Raw genomic sequence first — 21815 nt, 5'->3', positions numbered from 1 at the left:
TTAGTATAATAATGCAGCGAAATGCAACATGATAACAACGCATGACCTATACATGTTGTCACACCAAATTCACAAATGCATAATAAAAAGCTTTAGAAGTAGCAAATTACAAACACCCTACTATTGCCAAGGAATGCAACTAAACCATGTCATTCACAAATACCGCAATTCATTTAATCAAATTATAATTTGAAATCATGTTATGTGAAGTTCAATTACTGTCCATAAATGCTTACCGCCAATTCAACTGTAACGGAAAGTTTTATAGGTGAAATGCTATCCATTTTGGTGGAATCTATTTTAAGAAATTTCAGACTTTATTCATATGAATATAACTTTTAAAATAGAATTCATACTTTCAAAACCAAACCTGATACAACAGTCCAACATTTGTGGCCCTTCCCCTAACTTAAAGCTAGCTCTTGTTTATGCAAATGAAAATTCATGTTCCAGGAAAAAAATAAAACAGCTGGTATGTATCTACCATGAATCAGCTGGCTGCCCAAACAAGCAGATTTGACGAGACAAGATGGCTAAGTCTATGAAGGAAGGGGAGTAGGATCAATCATAAATTCTACACAGCAATTCTGCTTTATATACTATTTCTTCCCAAAACCACAACCATTACAATCTCACTTCTACAAATTTCTGAAACCATACGTATATCTAAAATCCCAAAGGTAAGAAAAAAAAATCAAGGAATCCTGATCAGGACAAAGTTGCCAGCTCCCACACCTTGTTCTTGCAGAAGCAAGTAGACGTTTTTCCTGTTATTTTCAATGATAACAAGAACAAAATTGTTAGCTAAAGTTGAAGCTCTAGACAAATACCACAGGTGTTGAGTTTAAAAACAGCCAAGAATCAAAAACAACTAAAATTTGTGTTGAAAGATGAAAAACAGAAGCAAAAATCCGAATGTTGAAGGAGAAAAGAAGTTGACTTATCTCTTACTTCATTAAGCAAAATTACATGTACATATATAGTTCTATTACATTGGAAGAAAATAAATCTTGCTTGTGCAAGTAACCAAGCTGTAAAATCAGCTTAATGATAACCTAAAACCTACTAAAAACTATTAAGTACATGATTGAACCTCATCTAATAAAAAAGTTACAATAAAATCAAACTTGTCACGTGTTACAAAAGTTAAATGACCGAAATACACCATGGACATTAGCATGCTGCATGCATGTTGCTGCATTGTGGCTTGGACGCTTGCATGCTGCTGATATGTTGCCAACTTTCAACACTCCTCCTTGGCTACAAAGCAGCATACTCTAATTTCCTTCCTCAAGTACTCGAACCTTGTGGCAGCCAATGGCTTGGTCAAAATGTCTGCGAACTGATCCTCCGAGCAGCAATGGATCAAGTTGATTTCCTTTGACAATTCTACCTCCCTTACAAAATGATACTTAATCTTGAAGTGTTTAGTCTTGCCATGAAATACAAGATTCTTGGCAATGACAACAGCTGACTGATTATCTACTTTAATCTTTGTTGCTTCCACTTGATTAACATTCAAGTCACTCAAAGAGCTTCCTAAGCCAGATGGCTTGATTAACAGTAGTAGCAGCTGCAATATACTCTGCTTCTGTAGTGGATTGAGCTACTATCTGTTGCTTCTTAGAACTCCAACTAAAAACTCCTAAACCTAGAGTGAAGAAGTAACCCGATGTGCTCTTCATATCATCAACTGAACCAGCCCAATCACTGCTTGAATAGCCAACCAGCTTTAGTTCCTCAGCTTTCTCAAACTTCACACCATAGCCTAAGGTCCCTTTGACATACCTTAAAACTCTTTTAGTAGCCTTGAAATGAGTTACATTACAGCAATGCATGAACCTCGATAGAAGGCTGACTGCATACATGGTGTCTGGCCTTGTTGCTGTCAAATAGAGCAGGCAACCAACTAGACTTCTATAGCTCTTCTCATCAACTTGAGCATGGTCACTGTTGTTGGAGAGTTTTTCTCCCTGTGCCATAGGAGTGCTAGCAGGTTTGCAATTTGTCATGCAAAACTTGCTTAGGACCTTCAATGCAAATGCTTGTTGGCTTATGAAAATACCCTGCTCATTCTGATTCACTTTCATGCTAAGAAAGTAAAGCATCAAGCCTAAATCAATCATCTCGAAAACATCTTGCATCTGCTTCTTGAATTCATCAATCAACTCACTCTTACAACCAATAACCAACAAGTTATCCACATACAGAGACACAATCAGTAAGGTTTATTTTTCAACCTTCTTCACATAGAGTGTAGGCTCACTAATGCTCTTCTCGAACCCCAGCCTTGACAAGTATGCATCAATCTTGTCATACCAGGCCCTTGGAGCCTGTTTTAGGCCATACAAGGCCTTCTTGAGCTTGTAGACCTTGTGCTCTTCACCAAGGCCTTGAATCCATCAGGTTGTTCAACAAAAATCTCTTCCTTGAGAAATCCATTCAGAAAAGATAATTTAACATCGAGCTGATGCACTTTCTATTGCTTTTGAGGAGCTAAGGCAAACAACAACCTTATGGTGTCCAACCTTGCAACTGGTGTAAAGGTTCAAAGAAATCGATGCCATGCTGCTAACTGTACCCCTTCACAACCAGCCTAGCTTTGTGCTTGTTCAGTGACCCATCTGCATTATGTTTGGTCCTGAACACCGATTTCACACCAATAACCTTTCTGTTTTCTGGTCTATCAATCAGCTCCCATGTGTCATTTTTGTGGATCATCCTCAATTCAGCCTCCATTGCTTCTTTCCAACAACCCTCCATTGCAGCCTCATTAAAATTAGAAGGCTCAACAATGGTCATATCACACCTCTCATAGATGTCCATTAAGGTTCTAGTGCCTCTAACAAGTGCATCATTATAATCATCCTCAGTTTTAACTTCAATCTCAGCATGTTGCAAATCAAGATCATGCTGGTCTTGCTCAGACAAGCTTGCATCTGTTCCATCCCATTTCCAGCAACTGCTCTCATTGAATTTCACATCTCTGCTCACAACAATCTTCTTAGTGGATGGATCAAAGACCCTATACCCTTTCTTTAATTTTTTGTAGCCAACAAAGACTCCAGGTATGGACCTTTTCTCCAGCTTGGTTCTCTTCTCAACTACCACCAGTGTATAGCATAAACAGCCAAACACTTTCAAGTGTGAGACATTTGGTTTGTGTCCAAACAAGGCTTCAAAAGGTGTTTTGCCTTTGACTGCATTAGTTGGTAGCATGTTTAGCAAATACACAGAGGTATTTACTGCCTCAGCCCAAAAATTGTTAGGCATTTTGCCTTCAAACAACAAGCACCTGGCCATATCGAGAACAATCCTGTTCTTTCCCTCACAAACACCATTCTACTATGGTGTGTAGATGGTGGTTAATTGGTGTTGAATTTCAGCTTCATCACAAATCTTCTGAAACCTTTGAGACACATATTCAGTCCCATTATCAGACCTCAAAATCTTCAACTTGCAACTGGCTTAATTCTCAGCTAATACCTTGAACTTGCAGAAGTAGTCAGCCACCTCTGAATTTTGTTTCAAGAAACTCACCCAACAAAATCTGGTGCAATTATCAATGAACAATGCAAAGTACCTACTGCCATTCAAAGAGGAGGTCTTTTTAGGTCTGCAAATGTCTGTATGGACCAATTGGAGTCTCTCTTGAGCTCTCCAAGCTTTGTTAACAGGAAAAGGCAGTTTGGTCTGCTTGCCAAACTGACAGACTTCACACACATCTTTCTTAGGCTAGATCTTGGACATGTCTTCAACTAGACTCATCTTGTGCAGTAAAATTAATGACTTATAGTTCACATGCCCCAACCTCTTGTGCCATAAGCATGATTCATCAACCAGAGCTGTACGTGCCTTTTCTTTTAGCTGATTCACATAAAAAATGGAGGATATATCATGCATAGCTATTGTCACTAGCACTTGATCAAAAGAATCCTTGATCACACAAGTCTTTTCTTCAAAAATAAGGAAGTAACCCTTCTCTAACAACTGACCAACACTCAGTAGATTCTGATCAATATCTGGTACAAAAAGAACTTTAAAATGGTTTTGTTACCTGACTGAGTGCAAATCACAGCCTTGCATTTGCCTTTGGCCTCGATGAATTCACCATTCCTAATTCTGACTTTGGACCCAAAGCTGGTGTCTAGCTCCTTGAATATGCCTTTTTCTGAAGCCATGTGATGAGTGCAACCACTGTCAATTAGCCAATTCTTCCTAACTTTGCTTGAGCTTGTAAAGCAAGAGGTAGTAAAGACATGCTCCTCTTGAGCTTGGACATCCTCAGCAGCTTAAGCTTGATTCTGTTATTGTGGTTGTGTTTTTGCCTTGTTCTTGCAGACCTTTTCAATGTGGCCAAGTTGCTTGCAGCTTCTACATTGAATGTCAGGCCTGTACCAGCAATATTTTTCCAAATGAGTGGACTTCTTTCAATGAGTGCATGGTGGAAAGTTTCTTTTTGCAACATCCTTCTTCCCTTTTCTCTTTCTTTTTCTAACCAAGGTTTCTTGCCCTTGTAGCTTGAGCTCGAACTTGAGCTCTCTCTGCTCCTGGCCTGAAAGGCTCCCTCAGAATGCTCCTCCATTCTGTTTGCTCTTCTTTGCTCTTGTGCATAGAGAGCATTTATCAGCTCTGTCAAGGGCATAGTTGATAGGTCTCTCGAGTCCTCCAAAGAAGAGATTTTTGACTCATACATCTTTGGAAGAGTTGTAATGACCTTTTCAACTATCCTTTTGTCATTAAACTCATCTCCAAGCAGTCTTATGTTGTTTACTGTGGCCATAATCCTATCAGCATACTGCTTGATGGTTTCAGAATCCTTCATCCTCGGATTCTCGAAGCCCCTTCTCAAATTGATCAACTGCTGCTGCCTGGTCTTGCTTGATCCTTGAAACTCTTCATTGAGTCTGTTCCAGGCCTGCTTTGGAGTGTCACAAGCCATTATTCTTGTGAAAATCACATTTGAAACTCCATTTTGAAGGCATGACATATCCTTATACTTTTTGGCACTGTCCTCATTGTGCTGCCTAATTTGAGCTATGGTTGGATTAGCTCTCAAAGGTGGTGGCTCTGTGTCAGTTAGAACAACATTCCACAGATCATGAGCCTGCAAATATGTCTTCATTTTCACAACCCAAATATTGTAGTTTTCACCAGCAAAGACAGGTGGTGGTGGAGGTGGTGAAAAGCTCATTTTTTTTGTAGCAACTGAACAAGCCAACAAAGATAGCTTCTATTTCCTTTCTTTCAAGCACGATTTACTCAAAGAATCAACACAAATCAACACACAACAAAGGCCCTCAAAGATGACAGGCTCTTGATACCATTTTTTGAGTTTAAAAACAGCCAAGAATCAAAAACAACTAAAATTTGTGTTGAAAGATGAAAAACAGAAGCAAAAATCCGAATGTTGAAGGAGAAAAGAAGTTGACTTATCTCATTATTTCATTAAGCAAAATAACATGTACATATATAGTTCTATTACATTGGAAGAAAATAAATCTTGCTTGTGCAAGTAACCAAGCTGTAAAATCAGCTTAATGATAACCTAAAACCTACTAAAAACTATTAAGTACATGACTGAACCTCATTTAATCAAAAAGTTACAATAAAATCAAACATGTCACGTGTTACAAAATTTAAATGACCGAAATACACCATGGACATTAGCATGCTGCATGCATGTTGCTGCATTGTGGCTTGGACGCTTGCATGCTGCTGAAATGTTGCCAACTTTCAACAACAGGGTTAGCATAAGCTTTCTGTTAGTCAACATGATTCTTTCAATAAGCCTCAAATACCAGTTCTAAAAGAAATATTCTCTAGAAAACAAATAAAGAGAAACGCTGTAATTGAAGAGAAGAATGTTGAATTTATAAGAAAGTTCTAACTTAACATATATAGGAAAGAAGATCTTACCCCAGGGCACCATTGTCTTGGGCCTTCTCCTTCTTCAATAGCAATTGATATGAAGGTGGTCCATTCATCTGAAATAAAACCAAAAAATAGATTAACCTGCTGAATTGCCACTTTTAAAACTTAACAAGTATAGAGGTGTAAGGGGCAGACACGGTTATCCAGCCAAGAACTCTTCATGAGCACAACAGGATAATTTGCCCAATTAGTTTGGCTGGTATTCAGCAACCAAAGAACCACTCCGCTGACACCAAAGCATGTTTTAATTCACATGTGGAACGAATGAGAGGCTAAAAGAATCGCACACAAAACCATCTTTGCTTTCTACAAACAACCTACAGCATCATCAGCAGCTCCACTGGCAATAATTCCCTCTTGTAATGGTCGTAACCCGTACACAATAGGTTTCAGATTAAAACTTAAGAGAAAACTATGTTACTCAGATAATAACTAGATTAAAAGTAGGACAAATTAAATAAAATGATACAATAAACTATATTCTTTTTGAAACTTCAAATTGCTACTCAAACAAGTTTTTACTTATCGACTAAAATCAAATGCTTCCTCAAAAAAATTTACTTCTAACATTGAATTGAGCCCTTCATCTTCAATCTCGATGAATGTAGAAACAATGGGATATTATCCTTTTTTGTTCACAAAATAAACATAAATGCAGTCCAAACAATGAAATGGTGTCAATACCTTGACCAGTGAACTGAAAAGATTGTTCGATCATGAAAACCTGAGAGAGTGCACAGATGATTCCTGGACAACCATTAAAGTGAAAAATATAATCTTTATGTATTACAAGGTCTTAAATGAGAATAAAAGAAAGGAAATACAATATATCAATGCCGGCTACATTAGTTTTGATCCCTTCAAGATACATTCAATGCAATGCTTAAAAAAATTAATGATTAGACTAGATCTTATATATTCATTGCTCAGTATATATACACATATGGAACAAACATGTTTATCAGAATAATTATGTTTACTGTTTGCTAGGAAACAACTCCCAGGCTAAGACCTGATGTTTCAAAGTTCCAAACAGCAAAAGTGAGCTCCTTGACATCAAAATGTGAGCATTAATAGCTTTCAAATGAAGACCAGAGCCATTAGTTTATCATTGATCCTGAGTTTTCGTGGTGCAAGCAAACTTATTGCAGGTAGCCAGAGAAAGTTTTACACAAATGGAAACAAGACTCGAGGAAATCAACAAACATATAAGTCCTAATAGCTGCAAACGGCCTAGGTTATGATTCAATAAACAACCAAGAATTAACAAAGGTGAAATTTTCCAATTTTTTGTAAATGGCATGTTTCTAACCAGGGCGCATAACCATCTCCAGATTGCATCCTTATGATGTCTGCTTCCCATATTTTCAGGGTAAGGTCATCACTGCAAAATCAGTTCAATTCATTTTAGCACTTCTTAGTTCTGACAACTGACTATTTATTTAACTTTTGCTGATGCGATCAGCAAATACAGAAGTTCTAATTACTGCAGATAGAAAGAAAAAGTTGTTATAAGTACCTACAAGTTACCAATTTGTCTCCCTTAGCATTAAAAGCAAGCGACCAAACGGTGGAAGAGTGACCACTGACCATAAGATATTCAAACAAGAGTTTTTAGTAGTCCGAAAACTTCATAAACTAGTGGACAAAAATCTTTAAGGTATAATAAAATTTCAAAGACATCACCACAATACTTAATAGGTACATACAAAAGTACATGTCAGGCAATACAATGAACAAGAAAACAAACTGAAACAGAACAGATAGAAAGAGTTCTAGGCTTAGTACTTGCTAGATTCACCTAAAGTTTGCACACAGTCCCAATCACCATCAGCATCCTCTGACCACCAAACCTACCAGGAAAAGTGAATGTATCACAATTTGATCACATTTCTCAATCTTGTTGGCATATAATGAAATTTGCAAAAACAACCAAGATTTCTATGGTCTTGTTAAAGAGGGAGATCCATCTAGCTTATACAGTACCTTTGCAGTGTTATCGTAGCTACAGGAAAACAAAATATCCATTGTGGGATGCCACCGAACCATTTTCACGTCCTGAGTATGACCTTGAAAACTTGAATACACTCAAATTCAGTCCCTGGCAGGATTTCCCATATCCAAACAGTTTTATCTCGCCCACATGTCGCAAGAAGAGAACCTGATGCATTCCAAGATACACTTTTCACTTCATTTTAAATTGCATCTAAAAATCATGTATTTAAAATATATATTTGTGTTTAAACTTTAAACTGATAAATAATTACTATATTAAAATATTAGATTTTGTTGTAAGTGAAACTAAATTTAAATTAATAAAGTAAGCATAATAAAATTAGAATGTATAAAATGCGAAAATAAAACTCTAGTTAAATGATAAATTTAAGATTTTTACTAACTTAATTAGTATGGGTTCAAATCCCATCATATGCATATATTAAAAGATTAAAGTACCCTCAATTAATATAATTTATTTTAAATGTGAAGAGACATTAACATATTTTTCTTAACTGAATTGAGACTTAGTTGATGGATGATACCAACTTAGTGAAGGGTTTTATTTTTATATATAGTATAGATGTCTACCTTAAAGAGCAATTATTAAACACAAGACATACCACCCTAACATAACTCAAAAATATTGTTTCTATCAAATAAACTTTAATTTATTTCTATAAACGGTAAAACAAACATAAATAGCATCTTGATTTTTCAAAATAATAACAATATACCTTAATTTTTTTCTCATACTAAATTTTCAACTCAAAACAAAATATCTTACCAATCTCAATAAACTTGGGGCAAATCTATGATAATGGTTAGATAGGAAAATACCAAGAGAGATGAATTGAGTTTTTGAAAAACTTCTACCAACTTTTTTCTAAATAAAAACGAAAAGGGAAAAAAGTTTAGAACTTTGGATTCTACGATTTAAAAAAGTTTGAACTCAATTGCCTGCCTCCACTATTTTAGTATAGCTCAACTAAAAATTTCACCACTTCATATAAGAATTATTATCTTTAAATGAATATGTATAACATTTACAATCTCTATCTTTTCAAAGGCTTAGATAGAACTTTTCTCTAACTTTTATGGTTTAACTAGAACTCTCTAACTTTTACAAATGTTCAATTAGAAACCTTTTTAGTTTTTGTGGCTAAACTAGTAACTCTACCAATTACAATTGGTGAAAATAAAAAGCTGACAAATAAGCCTCTACAAGATAAGTGTTTATAGAAATTAAGTTATTTGAAGAATGAAAGAGGCTTGTAAAAGATTTAACAATAAGTTCTCTAAAGATATGCATAAAAAGAATAAAGAAAGAATGAAAAAAATCAAAGTACATTAGCTTGCTTTGTTGCTTAGATGTACATCTCCTATATCTTGTAGTGTCTTTGGCTTGTATTTATATCAATAAATGAGTTTGTAGATGTTTGAAGCCATTGAGGGTGAAATAGAGTCATTACAAGCATTAAACTAACCTTACAACCCAGGCATCAATACTTACCAAAAGGATATCTATACCCCTCATAAAAGTAGTGCCAATATTTTTTTCATCTTTTCTAACTTCAGCAAAAAAGAAATACTTTTTCGATACACCACTTTCTTAGTAAAATTTGATCAACCAAAACTAACACTTTTCCATCTTAAGAAGGGAAAACATACTCATCTGGAAATTCAACATTAATGAAGAGTTTTCTATGAGATCAACATATGATGTTCTTTAGAACTATAACAATGAAAAAGATATGAGAGGAGGCCTTGTTGGTATAAAGTGACCCAAACTTTGGACACTCAATATAACAGTCCGATTTTGACCTTAATTGGATAAAGTGGTTTCGGGACCACGAATCCGAGTCAGAAAAATATTTTAATATTATTTTTAGTATTTGCAGTATGTGAATTAATATGTGTAAAAATTTCGTATGAAAATTTGATTGTTTGAGTGCTCAATTTGATAAAATGACTTAATCGCGTAAAATAAAAATTTAGGAGTCAAATCTAAAAGCACTCAATTGTTGTTGTCTTTTAAAAATGGGGGTCTTAAATGACAACTAGGCCATTTAAATGATAGTGGGTGGCTATGGACAACTATATCCTTATGTTATATGAAATATAAATTATTTATTAAAGGTTAATAAGGTAAATAAATAAAATACTAGTATATGTTATTTAAAAACAAAGTAAAATTCAATTGTTATCATCCTTGTTTAGCCGAAACTAGAGAAAAGAAAGAAGAGAAAAACACAAGCATAGGTTCGGCCATACTCAAGCTTGATTTAAGATCAAGAAATGAAGAAAACGGAATTGGATAGGGGGAAAACGAAAGTAGTTGAATAGTTGAACATGTTCGTCGATATCCGAGGTAAGTCTATTAGCAATTTAATGTTATTAAATCAGCATATACATATGTATATTTATTGTATATTTGATGAGCTATAATTAAAAGTATATAAATTGAAATTAGTTAATGTATGGATGTTATATATATGCATAAATGAAGTTCGAATATGTGTATATATATAAGATCTTGAATTTAGTTAAAGGTAAGAATGTTATATATATATAAGGTTCGAATATGTATATATATATATATATATAAGATCTTGAATTTAATTAAAGATATGGATGTTATATTTATATATATAAGGTTTGAATATATAAGTATATACATGTATAAGCTATATATATATATGCATATGTGTGAGGTATATGATTCGAACATGGATTACAAATTTTCTTGAGGTAAAGTTGAGGTTGTAAATTATACATAAATGTTATGAACATGTGTTGCTATTAAAAATTATATGAGGAATCATCTTTGTATTTGTGAAATTGAGATTTTCAGGCTAAGCGCCTAGCAGGCTTAATGCCGGTGAATTTTTCAGACTTAATGTCTAGCAGGTTTAATGCTGGTGTTTTGAGTCAGGCTTCAATTAGAAGTATATATGTAAATAAAATACAAAAATGTGGTTGTATGTATTCAGTTCTATACTTTGATGTATATATGCATTCAATTAGAAGTATTTGATAAATATATGTGCATTTGAATATATATACATTTAATGTGTATATGCATTCGGCTAAAAGTATTTGATAAGTACATATGCCTTCGGCTCTATAGCTTGGATGAGTATATGCATTCAAATATAAGTGTTTGATAAATATATATATATATATATATATGCATTCGGATATATGCGTTGATGTGTATACAAATTAGGTTAAATCTATTTGTGGAATATATACATACATTTGGTTATATGCTCTTGATGAATATAAATATTTGGTTATATGCATTCAAGAGTACATATATTTGATTATCAATAAAATGATCATAGAAATGCAAATGTTTAAATAGTGAGTATATGTGGTAATTGCATTTAAAATAAATTGGCTTAGAAAATTATATGATTCTTTAATTTAGTTGCTAAAGACTTACTGAGCTATCAATGGCTTATTGTTTATGTTTGCTTCTGTTTATTTTTTTTTATAGATTTTTTTTGAGGTTGTTACGAGTTCGGGGATCGTCAGTAAAGCTTATCACATTATCGACAGATAACGGTATCTTAAGTTGAAATTCCTTTTGAGTCTATGGCATGTATAGTCTAAGACTAGTTTGAAATTGTCTATTTTGAAAGTAAATATGTATTAAAGCTATGTGAATGTGGCTAAATTAGTTTGTTTTAATCGATTTTGGTTTGAATGATAAATTAGGCATATTTTGGTTGTGGTTTAGTATTATACGAGACTTGTTATATTTATGCATGGTTGTGTAGTTTGTTTGAGTTAGTTATAGATGAACGTAAATATATAGATATATATATTATGCAAATAAATGGAAGTGTATATACAGAATTTTGGAAATGTTTTACTATTATATTATAAGTAGATTGAATGAATGTTCAAATGTATAAATCAGGGTATGTAATGTTATTTAGTAAGGTATTGAAATATTACCTTAGGAAGTAAATTAAGGGTAAGCATTTATGTGCATATAAATTCGGTTTTGGTATATATATATTTTGATAAGTAAAAATCTGGTTTTGTGATTCATAAAATTTTGGATTAAGATGATGTTTGACTTTGCATATTTGATAGGTGAAATTTATGAAGTATAAATATATTTATTTAGAAGGTCACATGATATTTAAAATTTTCTTTAGTAAGTTAAGTGATGATAGAATACATATATATATAAATTTTATATTCAAATATACATAGACAAATTGACCTTGGGTTGTTTAATAAGGAATGAAACCTTGTATTATTTTAAATTCATTAAGTAAAGAATATTTATTTCTTTATATCACTTTGTGAATTATGTCTTTGTATTTACTTGTGTTCAATTGTGCTATGTTTGGTAATGCCTCGTAACTCTAATTCGGTGACGGATATCGGTTAAGGGTGTTACACTCAAACTCCCTCATATGCGTATTATATTCTTATGGAAAATATGTTATAGAAGAATCCCAGTTAGAGCTGAGTTAGCCCAAAGTTCAATCAATGTCACAATTAATTGCCTTTCGTGTCACAAGTACTTTAAACCAATAAGACATCTTTTTGTTAACTATGAGTTTACTAGAGCTATTTGGTTTGGTGGTTCAATTTCTCTCAAAATCCAGGCTTTCAACCTTAATACAGTTTTGCAATGGATTTCTAAATGGCTTATGATGGAGGACCTTAGCTTTAAAGAAGCTAGAGAGTTTTACACTTCATTCATTTGTACTTTGTGGGGTATATGGAAGGTGAAACCTCAACTCTATAAAGACTTCAAGATTTATAAGATATTTAAGCTCTTCCATTATTGAATTTTTTGTGGGAGAAGGTATAATCATGGCTCTAAATAATAATAGAATTGACAATACAATAGTGATAGAACTTAGAGTGGATTAAGATTAAAGAATCCATTAGAGCTTATCACTAGCAATCGAAAAAGGAAGAGGAGTTGGCATCTTCAATGGTGCAACTATACCCTATTGATAACAACAAATATAAGATTCTTATTTGTAGAAGAATTTATGTAATGTCATAACTACAAGTAAATATATACATTATATGCCTAATTATCTCTTATATACATGAATAGAGAATTAACAAATGTAGGCTTTTGAGCAAGGAGGTAGATCGGAAGCAAACTAGAGGCTCAAGCTTGTACTTAGTGATATCAGAGCTTTGTTGCAAAATTTTAAGATGGTTAAATCTTTAGACAAAAATATTCTTGCAATAAAAGAATTATATGGTTAAACTAGGTTTATTTGATCATAACCGAGTTATTTTCATATTTATTTTATAAAAAAAAGCCAATGAAATAGAAAGAAAGAGGTATATTAATTAAATTAAAAATTATTAATTAAGTTAAAAAAAATAAGTAACAGAAAATCAACAAAGTCAAAATCCAACCCAATTGGGCCGTTGACCCAGTAAGTGTAAATCCATATTATTCGGTTCCACCGGGTAAGGTAACCCTCCTCAAAAGAAGTTCACCGTTAAACAGAAATCCCTATTTCTGCAAACCCTAATCTCAGATCCCCAGTAAGTGAGACTCCATTTACCTTTATCCAATCGCCATGGATTCTGCAACTCGAAGAAGAAGTCAAGGAGGCCTCTTCGAAGGTCTCTACAGAGTCATCATGCGACGTAACTCTGTATATGTCACCTTTGTCATCGCCGGCGCTTTTCTCGGAGAACGCGTAAGTTTTATCCCTTTTTCGCATTGATCTCACTTATTTTGACTTTCGCTCCGTTGTTTCAATCAAATTTTATTGTTGATTTTGAAAGAAGTTTCTATTTAATTGTGGATTAAACTTTATCCCTTGTTCGCTTTGGATCTCTCTTATTTCGACTTCTGATTGGGATTTTTTTGGTCCGAGGATTATAATTGCTATTGGTTTTGTTTTTGATTGAAAATGATGAGTTTCTAAGAAATCTTTAAATGTTAATTTTTGTTTATGAATTTTAGTTTGATGAGAAAGAAGGGCGAATATTCTTATTATAATTCATTCGACTTTCGCAGGCTGTGGATTATGGAGTTCATAGGCTCTGGGAATACAACAATGTTGGGGTAAGTTTTTCTAATTTTAATATCATATTTGTTGTGTATTTCAAGGCATAGGTTGATTATTAGGTGTGGATTGTTTGCAGTACCAGCCGCAATTTTGGTTGTCTATTCAACGTTAAGTTGCACAATCACGCTCGGATTTATATTTGATTGCATCGTGGAGAGGATAAAATTTAGTCAAAACACCCTAGTACCAGTCTTTTTTTATGGTTTTCCGTGATCAAGTACACTTCTTAGTGATTATGTGAGGTTGCTGTGTCTTTAGGCTATCAATTTTCATTCAAGAGCTATCCTATTTATCCTTCCATGGTTGAGTTAGTGCTATTAGATGCTTGGCTTGGGAAACTGGTCTTTAGAAGCTTTTTTAAACCGTGGGAATATGGCTGCTATTGGTAGGCTTTATGGAGAAAGGATCTTGGAACGATTTTTGTTTCCTTGCAAAATTAAATATCATGAATTTTGAAATTTGGCTGTTTAATGGAATAAATGTTACTATTTTGTAGAAGGCTATAGGTCCTGTTCAACAATTCTAGCACTTACGTTGATACACTGTGTGGAGGCCACTGGCTACTTATTCATATTAAACCTCTTAGGTCACATTTCTAAATTTTTTCATCTGCTGTCAATTGAGTGCATGGTTATGTCACATGTGTTGCTGAAAGTGAGTTGTTTTTGCTTCTTTGCTTCCTTGTCTCTCATTATCTAAACCTTGTAAAATATTGCAATTTGATAATTATCATAAAAAACAGCTTATCCATTTTGGCTCATCATTTTTTGCACAGTCCCTTGTCAACCGCATATTTGCTGATCTTTTTCTGCCATGATCAGCTGCATCCAGAGCTTATGTGGTTCACGTATTAACTTGTTCGATTTTTTGCTGTACTGCAGAAACGATATGAAGACATTCCAGTGCTAGGACAGCGACAATCAGAGGAATGAAATCATTATGCCCTTTCTGGATGTTTTGAATAAGTCATTGAGGATTGGGCCAGAGCATATATCTAATTAGGTAGCTATGCTCATTGTTGCAATAAACTGTTAATTGTTTTTGGTTCTTGACCATAAGTTGGTTGAATTTATCATTTAAGATTTTTGATTATTCTGATTTGTGGATGGATATAATGTATGCTGGTCTGCAGCGCATCAAAATGACTGAACCCACTTTGTCGCCATAGTTGCATTTGCTTCAAAGGATTAGGTTCTGTAAGTTTGTGCTTTGATTGCCTTTAGATCAATGTTTACAATAAGAGGGGTAAAAACTCGTCTCTGGTCATTTTTGGAAGGGAAAGAGAAACATGATGTTTTTCCCTTTGTTTTTTGATTGCTCGGTTTCTATAACACGTCAGAAACTACTCCTTTCATATGCCATGGGAAACGTGAATCAATACCACTGACAGGCACTGGGGAAAAGAGCGTAACATGCACTTTGAACCTTCTTTCAATTTGAAAGCACAACTTTACAAGGCAATGTTATTGTTAAACCATTTTGCTTTCATTATCTATTTAAATATTTATACCTGTGAAAACCGTATGTGCTATTGAGGAAGTGGGTGTTGCAGCCGATATTAGAGGGTAAACATCATAAATTTATTCGAAATTAATTTTGCTTGCATATAATGTTCTTAACATTCACTGTTGGGGAAGGAACCAATCAAATCTTCAATACAGAGAGAAACCTTGGAATCAGATTTAGAATGTTATCTCGTCAGTAGTTGGATTTGGATCTACTTAGTAAATCATATTAGATGAAGCGGCAAAATGGTTCTTTCTTTACAATTGTGTTTACTCTTTTATTTGGAGCTCTTATCCTTTCATTGTTCTTCTGTGTTGTATGTCCTTTTAGTAAGTAAATTTAAAATTATAATTTTTTTTTAAAAATAATAGCATTTTTGTCGTTACCAAGCTAGGTTGGTGCTCAGTTGATTGATGATATCAAATTTAGTAAAGAATTTAATGCATATTAAAAATATTATTACACGTGTATTCATAAGAAAGCACAGATTTAGATGATGGTATAGTGAGGCATGGTCGCAATGTTGGAGTCCAATGGTGGTTCAGCTAGTGATGGTGGACAAAGTGTTGGCCGAGTGTGGTGGCTAAGATGGTAGGTGTGAAGAAATTTTTTTTCCGAGATTTTCTTTTTGAAAATTCTTCATGACATGAAAATTAAAATATTATTCGTAAATTATATAAATTATAAATTATAAATTATTCCGAGATAGTAACGAGAGTGTTTAAAATGAAAAAAAAAATTTGGGTGCCCTAAATGTAAAGTTATAAAAGTTGCATGATCATTTGCGTAGGTTACTCGTATATATTTTACAAAAAAAAAAAAAATTACCTGTATTGTAAGTGTGCATATGATTTGTGTAAACTTTTTCCCCATGAATAACTCCATTTAAACAATGCTTTATATTTGATAGAATATTTTTGTATTAGGCCGTGCTAGTTGGCTACTGAGCTTGTGAACAAGGTTTTCAAAATTGGATTGGGTTGAATCGATCGTGCCACCAATTCGTCAGTTCAATCAATTCGATTGAATAAATTATTAAAAAATTACTAAAAAAATTATAAAAATTTGGTTCAACTACCCAATTTAATTGGTTTTTTCTCAATTCAATCAATTTATATTAATCTTCAGGTTAAGTGGTTCAATGCTCTTCTCTAGATCGATATTTTAACTGATTTGTAGTCTAATTTATTGTTTGGTCTGATTCATTTCAAACAATCTTGTTTTTGAGCTTACCTAGAAGTTAAAGAAATTGCAACATTTGTCCAAGGAAAAATCAAATAGAGTGATATAGCGTCCTTTTGAAACGTTTTTAGGAGAAAATGATGGTGGGACATAGACATTCATGTATGCCTGCTTCCCGAATTGAATTAATCCGGAAAGTGAAAACTCTTAATAAGTAGTTGGTTTAAAGTTTGAATTTAATAATTCTTACCACACAGGTTACTTGGACTGGGAGCTGGGACTTCGTTGCCGGAGATGTCGGTATTGATTACGATGATGTGATATCAGATATGTATTGGGAAGACGACCAAAGTATGGAAGATGCGGAAATGAGGTTTCGAGTTAGAAAATGCTGCGTCGGATTGGCCCCTCTCCCCTTGAAGGGATTGGATTCCGTTCGAAATTAGGTTGATGGAGCTCCACACGGACTGCGGCCACTTTGCTATGCACAAACATGGTTCATATAAGGTTGTAAGTAGTATATACAACAAGTTGTCCTATGAGTATTTGTAATAAAAAAAAAAAAAAACTTGTAATATGTAGCAAAAGAATTGTCTTTCCCTAGCCCATGATGTACTGTACCTTTAATAATTATACAATTAGTAGTGGGTTTTGTAAAAATGGTGATTTCTACCAATGGTTGTATTCATTTTACAAGTTAACTTATGCTATAAGAAAAAAGTAAAATTTGTTTCTCACAAATCGATTTCTAGTTTGTTTATTACATCACATACATCAATCAATAATCGATTTTATCTAACTCAAAAAATGTGAAATAATAAATAATAAAAAATGTATTACTCTGAATTTTAAAAAAAATTAAAAATAAAAAAACAAGTGTTGTACTTGAAATATCCACTACTGCACTTGGATTCGTGGTTAACTGCACAATAAGTTGGAACGCAGCCAAATAATTTAATATGAAATGTTTCAAACCATATATAGAATTGGTAAATAAAAAAGCAAAGCAATAAATTGGGATGTAGGTAACTTACGTTTGCATGCTTTATTGGCCACTACATTTAAACGCTTAATATGCTTGTAAACGGTTTTCCCACTACCCTTTTCTTTAATATTGTCAAGGAATATCCAGGAACTGCATTTTCTGCTTCATCATCTTTTTAGTGAAAAATGAAAGAACTTGCACATCAAATGAAATTTCAACAATATATTATATCCATATAAATCACAGCATCAAATCTTTTAGGTAATGGAAGACCAAGTGTGTAGTAATGTATAGCTTAAGTGCAGGAAGCATTCCAGTCAACCACCAGGCCTCATAGAGGAGGATGTTCCATCAGAATCTGAACACCCTCCTGCTCTGCTACACTCATTCAAGGAAGTTTCAGGCAATTACATCGAATACACATACCTTGTTTTCCCATATTTCCCACGTTACTACATTTTGTACATTGTTTAAAACCCTTTCTACTAGCTTACATTCTAATGTAAATCTTTAAAAATGAACCTTCTTCCTAATAAACAAAATGAGGTTTTGTTGTTTTCGTTCAAAGTAAATTGAGATTTTTTTATTGGCGCTGGAAATAGATCGCTAATCTTTGTAATGGCATTTCAAGAGTATCATGATTCTGTATTAGAAAAGAAAAAAGGACTATCATGATTCATTCCATGAGACACACCAAAGCAAAACTCGCTTGAACTTTTCCCACACCATATAATAATGGAAATTTTACTGGTCCAAAGTTGACTTTTCCCATCAGTTTATACTAGAATTGCCTATTAATTATGAGCAATAGCACCATTACTATCATGGGTGGAGCAGTAGACGCACCAACATAACTCTAATAATCACCTGCATCATCATATATTCTTACTGCTACTCAGAATAGTAGGAGTGTTGGATACTTGTATATGCTCATTTCTTTCGTATATTTAAAAGATCATAACTCAATATTTAGAGGTGCTTCTGGTATGATTGTGGTTTGGATTTTAAAATCAGCCAGGCTCTAAGGGGCGCATAAGTTGCTTTCATTCCTTTTTCCTTTTCAAAACCTTCTTTATGTTGAGATGGCTATTAGAAAAGCTCCCTTTTAGTGACTTGGCAGGTGAGACAGAGACAGGCATAACCCTCAAGTTGGCTTACATAGATGCATTTAGGTTCTTTACAATGCGGTAAAATATCTCCATCCGTCAAAATTCACTCTTATTCTCGCATAAAAGGGTGCTGAGATTTGAAAGTTACATGTTGTTAGGTGAATGTTAATTGGATGAGTCATTGGCTAAAAGCCGCTTGTGCCATGCCTTTGAGGCATCGAAAGCACTACCTGTTGAGTTTCAGACCAGGAAATAGAGATCTGTGCTTTTGTTGGTATTTTTTAAAATACATTAGCATTTCCATTATTCAGAATAAAAAATACAAAAAGCTTTTGTTCTCGTTACTGTTGTATTACACCCAGTTACAAGCCGAAGTTATTTACTTCATTGACCTTAGCATGTGCTAGAGTGACTGATACTCTGTTTTGCTTCATTGATCTCTCAAAGGTGATTGTATGAGGCAGCTAAGGTTCATTAGATTCCATTTAAATGATAGCAAAATTAATGGATGTTCACAAGGACATGGATTCAACACCAGTTTATCTACTAATTCATTTTCATTAAGGAGACATCATCGTATCTTGTGGTGACAAGCAATATTGTTTTGGTGTACTTAATTATATCTACTCTTTGTGTAAGATAATCCTAGCTAACAATATTTTCTACTACATGATATGCTGCGTTACTAGTTTACTTCAGCTATGGTTTGTAATACAGGCTTCGACTCTCTGCAGCTATCATCATCAACATCAGGTGTGATGATTCCATTTGTGGTTTGTTTACTTTGTATGTTGTGAGATGCAATGTCCTGAGCTGAAGCTCCTCCATTTTGAAGCAGCTCTTGCAGTTCTTGCTTACTAATTATCAACTTAATTCTGACAACATTGGGACTACTTACTTGGTCATCATTCACTTCTGGATTTGAAAACCTCACTTTCTTTTTCTTACCCTTTTTGGATGGTGATGGAAGAGGTATAAGGTAATACAACTGCCCTGAAATCAGCTTTGCATCAGGTTGAAGATGGTGGAAGCCTGAAAATGAATCCGAGAGTGCATGACCGGAGAAGTTTGATAACACTTGTTCAACTTTGATGGGGGCTTGATATTCAAGGATTTTGCCATCAGGCTCCATAATTCTTATAACTTTCTCTTCAACAACTAAGCAATTCCCCATGGCTTTGTTGCTCACAATAAGACGAAAAGAAAAGATTGTTGAAGTTGAGTGAAGGAGTGCATAGATTTTGGTATTTAAAGAGAAGGTTTATGGCAAATGCCCTTACAACATACAAAATATTACACAAATTGCCTTATCCTGGACTGGACCCCATTTGTTTGATTTTTGCAGGTATATAAGCTGGACTTGAAAGTCGTCATTTCTCAATCAATCATTCCTATTTCACAGCTTCAAAGAAAAACAAAAGGAACACTTTATTGACTTAGTGAGAGTTCTTTTCAGCTAAATGGTGAAAACCCGGCAAGGTAAAGTAGGAGAAAAGCACGATCAACTTGGTTGTGCAATGCCATACAACTTGATCTTCTCCTTTTTAGGTACTGCAACATGACAGTTAATTTGCCTGTCTTTTCATGTCATTTCTTTTATCATTTTGAGGTTAAAATGACCATTATAGAATTGTGTCATCTGCAAACCACAATTTTATAGCGTAAGATGAGCTTGGATCCCGTTGGACCGCTAAAACTAAAAAAGTGTTTTGACCATTATGCTCCATGGACGGGGCTCTGTCGTTGACCCCATGTTTGCAACATTGACTATTTCCTTGCTCCACTTTCTTCATCAGAATACCTGCTTACCGTATCTTACACTCTTCGCAAAGCCAAGGTTAAAGTATCATCAGTGTGATTCTCATTCATATTTTATTCGAATTTAAGTTGTGGATTTATCTTAATTTGGGTCTAGAATATCGAATACTAATGCTGTTTATACACTGTACTGATTCATTCCATATTTTTATCTTCAGCATGCAAACTGCAATTTTCATTACTACTTGTACTTATCTGCTAAGATTCAAGTGCCGGCCAAACTGATTCAAATGATTGATTGAAGGTAATGAGTCCCCCCAAGTTGGCTGTCCGAGGCAAGTGGTGGTCCAGTAAACCAAGTAAGTAAGGACAGGTGAGAGGATTTCAAAGGCAGAATTGGAAGTATAAAGGAAAATACATATGGTGCTTTAGTTGGAGAGAATATGAATGAAAATGACGGAGACCCACTTGGGATAAGATAGAAGAAAAATATTTGATTTAGTGGGGAGTGATGGTGTCAACACGCATGCTTCGCCACTGGATCATGGGCAGGATAGGATAGATAGTAGTTCATGGTAGAAACAATTTAAAAAACCCATCTCTTTTTGTACCAAAAATAATAAAAAGGAGTAATTGAAAACAATTATTGGGTACCAACATTCTTTTGTTGCTCTAAATTTAAACCAAAAGCTGTACAAATATATTGATGCCCTTTTAGAAAGTGGGATACTTTATCTATTCAGTTGCAGTTAAATAGCCAATAAAGAAAGCACTAGTATGGCTTTACTACTGCTGTGGTTTTGGCAATACATAAAAACTCAAGATTTTAATTATTTTTTCAATTATGTACAAATGCCAGAACCCCATTTGCTGGGTGGTTATGAAGTTGGGTTGCTTGTTCCAGTTTGGCGACCAAAAGATCTATCAATTCAAGTCTAGCATAAAAATATCTTGTCCCCTTTCCTGTTGCTTTAAGGATATTTCTTAAGGATTAAAATGGTGTCATTAATTATGTCAGGCTGATGAATTCTGAAGTTGACTTTTACATTATGGTTATATGAAAACAGGAAGATCCCCTATATTCCAAGAGTCCCCATAATGATGGTAAAGTAGCCCCAGGCATGGAATTTTAGGTTTGTGTCTTGATGTATTTCATTACAAGATAAAATCATGTCAGCCTGATAAATGGTTAAGGGGAGAGAATCCACTATGTAAAGGCATTGCTCCGAAATTTCATACAAATGATCTCACCATCATGGAAAAAAGCAGGCA

The 21815-nt window shown here is 34.1% G+C and overlaps 2 protein-coding genes and 1 pseudogene across 2 annotated transcripts; 1 reads left to right on the top strand and 2 right to left on the bottom strand.

The window, feature by feature from the left end:
- Positions 1-657: 657 nt before the first annotated feature.
- Positions 658-8129, bottom strand: LOC105799683 (protein CIA1-like; annotated as a pseudogene).
- A 5269-nt stretch (positions 8130-13398) lies between these two features.
- Positions 13399-15269, top strand: LOC105799678 (cytochrome b-c1 complex subunit 9, mitochondrial). Its single transcript, XM_012630347.2, has 3 exons — positions 13399-13628; positions 13952-13999; positions 14885-15269. The coding sequence occupies exons 1-3, from the start codon at positions 13506-13508 to the stop codon at positions 14933-14935; spliced, it is 222 nt and encodes a 73-aa protein (XP_012485801.1). The 5' UTR covers positions 13399-13505; the 3' UTR covers positions 14936-15269.
- A 4039-nt stretch (positions 15270-19308) lies between these two features.
- Positions 19309-20039, bottom strand: LOC105799677 (uncharacterized). Its single transcript, XM_012630346.2, has one exon. The coding sequence runs from the start codon at positions 19957-19959 to the stop codon at positions 19471-19473; it is 489 nt and encodes a 162-aa protein (XP_012485800.1). The 5' UTR covers positions 19960-20039; the 3' UTR covers positions 19309-19470.
- Positions 20040-21815: the final 1776 nt, after the last annotated feature.

Source organism: Gossypium raimondii, chromosome 9 (genome assembly GCF_025698545.1).
Source record: "Gossypium raimondii isolate GPD5lz chromosome 9, ASM2569854v1, whole genome shotgun sequence".
NCBI classification, from domain to species: domain Eukaryota; kingdom Viridiplantae; phylum Streptophyta; class Magnoliopsida; order Malvales; family Malvaceae; genus Gossypium; species Gossypium raimondii.
Note: the sequence above shows the minus strand (reverse complement) of the source record. Positions and strands in the feature narration are given on the sequence as shown.